We start from the raw sequence: 10,369 nt of genomic DNA on the forward strand, positions 1-10,369 counted from the left end.
TTATTCCAGACTACCCATTTCTGTTCCAGACTTGTGTGGCCTGAGATCTTCTCCTTTTGCCAAGAACTTTAATCCCTGCAGTACCTTTACAAAGGCTTGCTTCAGCTGCCTGTTTGTTAGGATTAGAATAAATGAGTGACAGCAAGGATATAGAGATGCAATTGTGAAACCAAAAATAAATAGCAGTTTGTTTTCTGGGATAAACAAGCAGATAATTTCTATTGAAACACCTATAAAATACAAGATGAAAAGAATGATAAATGAAATTAAAAATTTTATGGCTTTCACATGAGCTTCTGTGTTGAGGTCTCTGAATCCTGAAACATTAGACTGCATCTGCTTGCTGTGTCTCCAAAGTGAAATTATTAACAAGAAACATGCAGTTAAGGCCATCATAAAGAGAGAAATGATTCCAATATTGACTAAAACATAGTTAATAGTGAATTTCTTTTTCTCCCAGTACATCTCCGTGGTCCTGTTTCTATGATTCACTTTATTGTCTTTCATCACCTTAGCAACAAATGAGAAGGAGATTATCCATGAAATTAGCAAACATGCCAACAGGAAGACAAAAACTTTATCAGTTCTCCTCTTCAACCAGAAAATTAGACAGTGGGAACAACTTGCTATCTTCAGGAAATAGAAGATGCTCAAGCTTGTGGCAAACCAGACAGTCAAGTGATTCACAGTCATATATATATAAGAAGCGATTTTAATCACACTGTTAGACATATACTTACTTGGACAGAATAGCTTTGCATATGCATCTAAAGTTAATATCCATACGATTAAAATCCTGGAAGTTGCTAAGCCAATGAGAAGGAAGCCAATCTTAGACAGCTTATTGTTCTTGGCCCAGTCCATACAGTTTACCAGAGCAATAAATGTGTTCCCTAAAACTCCCAGTCCAGCTTCAACAGTTGCAATAGAAAGGAGGATGCCTTCCACTGTACTCAGCATTTCTGCAGGTCCCTAAGGTTTTATCTGTTGCATCTGTAGTAGATCTTCTGTAGAGTGTCCTCAATATTGAGTGCTTCATAGACTTTTCTTCTTTCCATAAATAAAGGATTTAAAAATATAACATAAATAGGTTGTGGGGGAATCTGAAATGTTTTCACAGAGTTCTGTCCACTTGCACTGTAAGATTTAACTTGTCTACAGAATGTGTGAGAATAAATGTCTTGTAATTTTCTTATAAGCAAATGATGGTTTCTATTTCTTGTATTATAATTTCCTCTCTGATACTATTTTGCATGCAGTAAGTCTAGTAGTTGAGTAGGAGTGGCAGATATAAACAGGCAGAAATTAAGCAACTGGAACAAGACTTAATTTTATGTTTTAAATATGAAATCATCATGATGAGTTTTGCAAGCTAACACACACCTGTAGTAGCAGCTCCTTGAGAGGTGAAATATTGCACCACTTTAACCTGTGAATTATAAACCAGCTAGCTAAACTATAACTCTCTTCTGAAGAAATATAAATTCCATAGCTGTAAAACTGAAAGGACAAAGAAAGAATGAAAACTGAGAGAGAAATTACCATAATTTTATTGCATATGTACATAACCCGAGTCTACAAATAAAAACTAATTATATATAGAAGAAATACATTCACTTTAATCTAGAATATTGATTTAATGTTTAATTAGCATATGAGCTCCTTTGTAGGTATGGTAAGTTCCAGAATAACAAAAAAGTTGTATTTATGATTAATTGTACTTACTGATAGGTTTCATAAAGAATTTTAAAATAAAGCACATCATGATTTTAACAGTTTCAAACTTCCACTACAATGCCTTTCTATTTCCTTTCCTTTTTCTGTACAATTTGCTGTGTAATTTCATGTCGTGTGTGTGTGTGTATGTGTGTGTGTGTGTGTGTAAGCACAATGTGTGCATGTGGGCCTGTGTGTCTATTTATATATTTACACATACATTTTATCTTTGTAAAATCTAATTGCCAAAAATTGGTTTGGCAGATTTTAAAATAAGATTAATCTTCTTTTTGCTATTTGCGTGAATAATAAAGATTTCTTCCCATTGTGCAGGCTAGCTATTTTCTTTGTTGGTTTCCATAGAGAGAAAATGCTTAACATTTATTTTTCTGGGCCTGATCTATTTTGTACCAGTTGCAGAAGGCATACTTCTTCACTAACATTTATGGCAGAATCAATATTCTTTTTTTAAAAAAATTCTATTTTTCTCTTCATAGGCACCAAAGAAGATTCTTTTTTTTTAATTTGATATATTTTTTTTATTTACATTTCAAATGATTTTCCCCCTTCTGGCCCCCCCACTCCCCAAAAGTCACATAAGCCCCCTTCCCTCCCCCTGTTCTCCCACCCACCCCTTCCCACTTCACTGTTCTAGTTTTGCCTTATATTGCTACGCTGAGTCTTTCCAGAACCAGGGGCCACTCCTCCGTTCTTCTTGTACCTCATTTGCTGTGTGGATTATGTTTTGGATATTCCAGTTTTTCAGACTAATATCCACTTATTAGTGAGTGCATACCATGATTGATCTTTTGAAACTGGGTTACCTCACTTAGTATGATGTTCTCCAGCTCCATCCATTTGCCTAAGAATTTCATGAATTCATTGTTTCTAATGGCTGAATAGTACTCCATTGTGTATATATACCACATTTTTTGCATCCATTCTTCTGTTGAGGGATACCTGGGTTCTTTCCAGCTTCTGGATATTATAAATAAGGCTGCTATGAACATAGTGGAACATGTATCCTTATTACATGCTGGGGAATCCTCTGGGTATATGCCCAGGAGTGGTATAGCAGGATCTTCCGGAAGTGAGGTGCCCAGTTTTCTGAAGAACCGCCAGACTGATTTCCAGAGTGTTTGTACCAATTTGCAACCCCACCAGCAGTGGAGGAGTGTTCCTCTTTCTCCACATCCTAGCCAACACCTGCTGTCTCCTGAGTTTTTTACCTTAGCCATTCTGACTGGTGTAAGGTGAAATCTCAGGATTGTTTTGATTTGCATTTCCCTGATGATTAATGAAGTTGAGCATGTCCTGCCTAGAGAGCAGCAGAAGCAGAGAATCCCACAGCCATATTCGCTGCCTGCCAGAGCAGAAGAGTGTCACTAGGTACTGTATCACCCCGAGCTTTAAATCTCTGGGGGTGCAAACCGCCAGGGGTCTGCCTGCACCCAAGAACTGAGCACATAGGCGGTTCATCTGCCAGACCTCCGGGCGTGGGACCTGTGTCCTGCCTGGAGACCAGCAGAGCGAGAGAATCCCTCTGGCCATATTCGCAGCCTGCTGGAACAGAAGAGCATCACTAGGTACTCTAGCACCTGAGCTTTAGATCTCTGGAGGTGCAAACCACCAGAGGTCTGCCTGCACCCAGGAACTGAGCACATAGGCAGTTCATCTGCCAGACCTCTGGGTATGGAACCTGTGTCCTGCCTGGAGACCAGCAGAGGGAGAGAATCCCTGCAGACATATTTGTTGCCAGCCAGGGCAGAAGAGCTTCACTAGGTACTGTATCACCCCAAGCTTTAGATCTCTGGGGGTACAAACCTCCAGGGGTCTGCCTGCTCTCAGGATCTGAGCACATAGCACATTCATCTGCCAGACCTCCGGGCCTGTGTCCTGCCTGGAGACCAGCAGAGGGAGAGAATCCCAGTGGCCATATTCGCTGCCTGCAGGAGCAGAAGAGTGTCACTAGGTACTGTATCACCCCGAGCTTTAGATCTCTGGTGGTGCAAACCACCAGGGGTCTGCCTGCACCCAAGAACTGAGCACATCTCATCAGAACTTTGCCTCCAGCCAGTCAGTTACGAGAGACTCTCTGCCATCTTGGATCTTGGGCACCAGAGAAATCAGACAGACTGAGGTATGCAAATATAACCTGAGGCCAACATCGCGGGGGTCTAAACCCGACGGGCGTTGGCCTGCACTCAGGCCCGGGGCTGTTGGGGGGGGGCGCATCAGTGTGCCAACCTGTCCAGGAGGTTGTTTGCCTGGCCTGGGGCTTGCACTGCCATTTTGGCTACGGATGCCAGAGAGCCATAGCAGGCAAAGAGAGCTAAGAGTCATAGCCCAAGGCCAACATAGCAGGTGTCTAAGCCGGACAGGCCTTAGACTGCTCCCAGGCCCTGGGCTGCTCGGTGGGCCATCTGTGTGGCAACCTGGCCAGGAGCTTGTTAGCCTAGCAGACTTTCCCTGCACTTTCAGGGGGCGCTTTCACACTCCGCCATCCTGGCCACCTGACAGAACCAATTAACAGTCATAGCCTGAGGGGAACTTTGCTCGGACCTTAGCCTGCCAGGCTTTTGCTTAGACTCAGGGCCTCAGCACCTAGGCTAGCCTTGTGAGTACCAGCCCTGTTTGGAGATCGGCTGCCCAGCAGAGTGACCAGCACTCAGAAAAGGTCCTGCAGCATACACCATCAGCACTCCCTGAAGGAGCAAATGGGCACCGCCTGGTTCACACAGACAATCTGGGGCAAGGCACACTAGGGCTCCAAGGACACCCAAGAGGAGGACAGCACATCAGCAATCTGTAACAGGGGAAACCCAGCCATCCAGTGTTGTAGAAATAGCCCTACAGCCTCACAGGAGGCTCAAACACCAGCCAGAGACGAGACCAACTAACGCCGGAAATAACAAGATGGCAAAGGGCAAATACAGGAACGCTACTAACAGACTACTAACAGAAATCTAGGCAATATGGCAGCGTCTGAACCAAACTGTCCAACATCAGCAAGTCCTGGTTACACCAACACACCAGAAAAACAAGATTTGGATTTAAAATGACTGTTCATGATGCTGCTAGAAGAAAACAAAAAGGACATAAATGAATCTCTTAAAGAAATACAGGGGAACATGAATAAGCTAGAAACCTGTATAATGGAAACACAAAAATCACTTAAAGAAATTCAGGAGAATAAGGCTCAAGAGATAAAAGCCAATAAAGAAGAAACACACACACACACACACACACACACACACACACACACACACCCAACAACTTAAAGAAATGCAGGAGAAAGTGAGTCAAACAGCAGAAGTCATGAAAGAGGAAACACAAAAACCTCTTAAAGAATTACAGGAAAACACAAACAAGCAAGTGAAGGAGCTAAGCAAAACCATCCATTATCTAAAATCAGAAGTAGAAATAACTAAGAAACCACAAAGGGAGACAACTTTGGAGATAGAAAACCTTGAGAAGAAATCAGGGGCCATTGATGCAAATATCACCAACGAAGATTCTTTAACTCAGAAAGTGTAAAGAGTGTTGGAATAAACCCAGTGTCCAAATATCTTTGTGGTGTGCAGATTTGGGATTGCACACCACAATGTGAAAAAAATTGGGATGTGAAGTCAATATTGTTGTAGCTAGGCCACATGGTAGTTCTTTTTCATATTTCTGAAAAATCATCTATACTGATTCTTGTAGTGGCCATAAGTTACATTCCCACCAGCAATGTAAAAGAACCTCATTCCCCAATGCCCTCATCAGCATTTATTTATTTATTTATTTTTTGTAATTTGTGTTCTTGATTACAGCCATTCTGACTGGGGTGAAAGGGAATTCCAAAATAGTTTTAATTTGTGTTTCCTATATAGACAAGGGTGTTGAACAGTTTTTGAAATATTGATGGCCATTTGTGTCTTTTTGAGAACTATTTGTTCATCCCATTGGTCTATTTATTGATTTAGTTTGTTGGTATTTAATATTTTGAACTTGTCATATGTAATAAATATTAATCCCGCGTTTCATATATGATCAGACAATGAAGAGTTCCTCCCATTCTGTCAGTTATCTCTTCACATAACTAGTTATTTTCTTTGCAGATTTACATAGTTACTGGCTTAATTTTATAATGTTATCAGCAATATGTAATTTTTCTTTCCCATGAAGATAAGTATAAATTTCATCCTCAGTATCCTGGGTCCTAAAATTGTTTTCTTTTCATCAGTAAGGTCTTATGAAATTCTAGTGAGGAAGCAAAAAATAATGGCAACATGTTGTTGATTTGAGGTAATTTTTTCCCTGTTTGACTTGGTGCCACTGGCATTAGTAAGTATGACGAATCTTTTCATTACTCTTCTGTTCTATTTTACTATTACTGTTTTTCTAGCTATTTATCAGAGTTAAATCCATGATTATGACCATGGTACTATATCAAAATCATAATGTAACATGAACTTCATTATTTAATGGGTAAAAATAAAGGCAAATTAGTAAGAAGTAAAAATGTACACAAAAGTTTTATGTTCCAAATATCCAGATTGATTGTAACATTCTGTCTTGGTTTCCTTTTCTTTGGGTCTTTTGGAAAAAGAGTGTCAGTGGTACAGGAAAGCCAAGGGAATGACAATGAAGTGTTTTTGGATGTTTGGCACATCATGAAGTTTTTTTTTTTTTTCTTACATGGGATAGTTTGTGGATGATGTTTTTTCTTTGCAAATGTACAGGAACAGATTAAAGAGTCAGAAGATTGACTGAACAAATGAATCTGTACATAGGATTAAAATCCCACCTGGGAGTGTGATTCCTTGAGAGGCAGAAGACGCTGAACAAGAGTTCAGAAGATTTCAACAGTGTTTGGTAATGATGCCAAATCAATAAAAAAATAGTGCAAGTGAAAAGTTCTTCAGGGAGTTCTTTTCCATTGACTATTCCAGATTGTTTGTGTTCCAGAATGTCATGTGCCTCTGAGTTCTTTTCCTTTCCAAGAGCCCTTTAATCATTGCAGTATTGTTACAGAGCAATGCTTCAGCCAACTGTTTGCTAGAATTAGGGTAAATGAGTGGCAGCAGAGATAGATTAATGCAGTCGTCAAACCAAACATGAATAACAGATTGCATTCTGGGATTAACAGACAAATTACATTGATGGTAATACCCATGAAATGCAGTACAAAAAGGATAATAAAAGACATTAAAACTTTCATTATTTTCACATGAAATTCTGTGTTGAGATCTCTGAATCTTGGTTCATTTGATTGCATCTGCCTGATGTGTTTCCAAAGGGTAATGATTAAGAGGAGACATGCAATTAACATTATCATAAGAAATAAAAACACTCCCCCATTGGTGAAACATATTCAGCATTTTATTATCTTTAACCTTCTTCACAACTACTGGGAAAGAAAATAGCCAGGACATAAGCAAACACCCTATCATAAAGAAAAAAAAAACTAAATTAATTCTTCTTTGTAACCAGACAAATATATAGTTGTAAAAGTTTCTATCTTCAAGAAATAAAAAATACTGAGATTAATGGCAAACCAGACATTCAATTGACTGATAATTATCCATAGATAACTGATGTGTTCAATTATGTTGATAGAAGACAGCAACTTTGGAGAGAAATTGTGATTAAGATCCACATGAGCAAATTCTGGAAATTGCCAAGCTAGTGAAAATGAAGACAATGTTAGAGAGCTTTTTGTTCCTGGTACAGTCCATGCAGTTCACAAGTGCAAGGAATGTGTTCCCTACAATGCCCAGCACAGCCCCACTAGGTGCACCTGAAAGGAGGACACCTTCCATTGCACTCAGCATCTTCACAGATCTTTAAAATGACTTCTGCTGCAACTATATAAGATGCTAATCTATTGTGTGCTGAACAAAGGGGTGGCTTTACCTTCTTTCTTTCAAGACTTAACTATATTTAAAAAATTACTTATGGTAGAATCTGAAATGTCTTCATGGAGTTCCATTCAGTTGCTCCTGTCTTAGCTTGTATACAGGATGTTCCAGACTGAATGTTTTCTTTCCATTTGTTAATAGGCAAATGAAAGTTTTTGCTTTGTGTATTTTACTTGTCTTTGCAAGACTACTTTGTGTTTGAAGAAATGACAGGTTGTGAGGTCATTGTCTGACTGCAGGAAGGAAAGAAGTTCATGGGAGTGTAGGAAGTTGATGAGAGTATGAGGAATGGCAGACTAAATAAACATACTTTGTTCACTCTGGATGAAGGCTTCATGGCAGATATATACTAGCAGGAACCCAGGCATGTTCTGGACCACACATAGGGGAGTAGCATGTAGGATGCACAAAGGTAGGCACACAAGCCCTTTAGACATACCTACAGTCAACAGGGCAAAGAGGAGGGAAATATGAAGCAAAGATGAGGTTCTCTCATCATAGCATTATTACACCAGAATCATACAAAAGTGGCACTCAGCCAAAAATAGGTGTATTAAAGATTACTATTCTTTTGGGTTTTTCCATGTATTTGATATCAGCTATTTTGTGCTAACTAATGCTGAATACCCATGTAAATACTAGATTATCTAAGCATAAACTTGCCTTTAGAGGTTCTGTTTTCTAAAGAGATTTGTGCAGAAATGATACAAACCCTGAAATCCACCACCGATTTTCATCCTTTAAGATTCAAAATCTGGGAGTACAGCCAGGAGCACAGGGATCACAGGAGCGGCAGAGGAGGTGGGCCAGGGTCCATCCAGGCTTCACCTGCACCCAGGAGCTGGGCAATACCAGAGACTTCTGTGCATGAATTCTACTAGGGGAAATTGCTCTTCAGAGAGTGATTTGGCTCAGGCTTTGGAGGTGAGGCCGCCAACTTCTCTCCAGCGACTGAGCAGGCTGGTTCAGCCAGGAACTCAGGGAAGACAGAGGCCCAGAGACAGCAGGACCAACTAACACCAGAGATACCTATGGCAAAAGGCAAAGGTATGGATGTTACCAACAGAAATGAAGGTAACATGGCACCATTCAAACCCAATTCTCCCACAACTGCAAGTCCTGGATACTCCATGTCTTAGTCAGGATCTCTATTCCTGCACAAACATCATGACCAAGAAGCAAGTTGGGGAGGAAAGGGTTTATTGAGCTTACACTTCCATGTTGCAGTTCATCACTAAAGGAAGTCAGGACTGGAACTCAAGCAGGTCAGGATACAAGAGCTGATGTAGAGGCCATGGAGGGATGTTCTTACTGGCTTGCTTCCCCTGGCTTGCTCAACCTGCTCTCTTATAGAACCCAAGAGCACCAGCCCAAAGGTGGTACCACCCACAAGGGGCTCTCACCACTTGATCACTAATTAAGAAAATGCCCCACAGCTGGATGTCATGGAGGCACTTCCCCAACTGAAGCTCCTTTCTCCGTGATAACTCCAGCCTGTGTCAAGTTGACACACAAAACTAGCCAGTACACTCCACCACACTGAAACGCAAGATTTGCATTTTAAAATCACAGCTCATGATGTTGATAGAGGACTTCAAGAAGGACATCAATAACTTCCTTGAAGAAATACAGGAGAACACAGGTAAACAGGTAGAAGCTTGTAAAAAAAATTACAGGAAAGCACAGCAAAACAGGTGAAGGAATTGAACAAAACCATCCAGGATCTAAACATGAATGTAGAAACAACAAAGAAATCACAAAGGGAAACAATTCTGGACATAGAATACCTAGGAAAAAAGTCAGAAGTCATAGATGCAAACATCAACAACAGAATACAAGAGATAGAAGAGAGAATCTCAGATGCAGAAGATACCACAGAAAACATTTAAATAACAGTCAAAGAAAATGCAAAATGCAAAATGCTGTAACACAAAACATCTAGGAAATCCAGGACAAAATGAAAAGACCAAACCTTAGGATTATAGCTATAGACAAGAGTGAAGATTTTCAACTTAAAGGGCCAGTAAATGTCTTCAGCAAAATTATAGAAGAAAACTTCCCTAATCTAAAGAAAGAGACACCCATAAACATACAAGAAGCCTACAGTGCTCCAAATAGTTTGGACAAGAAAAGAAATTCCTCCTGTAACATAATATTTAAAACACCAAATGCACTAAACAAAGAAAATTAAAAGCAGTAAGGGAAAAAGTCAAGTGAGATAAAATGCAGACCTATCAGAATTACACCAGACTTCTCACCAGAGACCATGAAAGCCAGAAGATCTGGGGCAGATGTCATACAGACCCTAAGGGGACACAAATGCCAACCCAGGCTACTATACTCAGCAAAGTTCTCAATTACCACAGATAGAGAAAACCAGGTATTCCATTACAAAAACAAATTTAGACAATATCTTTCCACAAATCCAGCCCTTTAAAGGATAATGAATGAAGAACACAAAGAAAAGGAGGGAAGCTATATACTAGAAAAAGCAAGAAATTAAACTTCTTTTAACAAACCAAAAAGAAGAGAGACACACAAATATAATTCTACCTCTCATAGCAAAAATAACAGGGAACAACAATCACTTCTACTTAAAATCACTCAATAGAAATGGACTCAATTCTCCAATAGAAAGACATAGACTAACAGACTGGACATATAAGCAGAACCCAACATTTTTCTGTGTAAAGAGCCATAACAGGGTGTCATGCCAAATGGTAGGAACTTGACATTGACCAAGGTGA

The 10,369-nt window shown here is 39.9% G+C and overlaps 1 protein-coding gene and 1 pseudogene across 1 annotated transcript; both read right to left on the reverse strand.

The window, feature by feature from the left end:
* On the reverse strand, positions 1 to 960 carry LOC127678135 (taste receptor type 2 member 105). The gene has a single exon (XM_052172920.1). It carries the CDS (start codon positions 958 to 960, stop codon positions 1 to 3), a length of 960 nt encoding a protein of 319 aa, XP_052028880.1.
* A 5,713-nt stretch (positions 961 to 6,673) lies between these two features.
* LOC127677692 (taste receptor type 2 member 114-like) lies at positions 6,674 to 7,535 on the reverse strand (annotated as a pseudogene).
* Positions 7,536 to 10,369: the final 2,834 nt, after the last annotated feature.

Source organism: Apodemus sylvaticus, chromosome 2, assembly GCF_947179515.1.
Source record: "Apodemus sylvaticus chromosome 2, mApoSyl1.1, whole genome shotgun sequence".
Taxonomy (NCBI): domain Eukaryota; kingdom Metazoa; phylum Chordata; class Mammalia; order Rodentia; family Muridae; genus Apodemus; species Apodemus sylvaticus.

Coding starts and splice junctions, on each gene's coding strand:
- LOC127678135 (XM_052172920.1), bottom strand. CDS start 960: ATGCTGAGTACAGTGGAAGGCATCCTCCTTTCTATTGCAACTGTTGAA.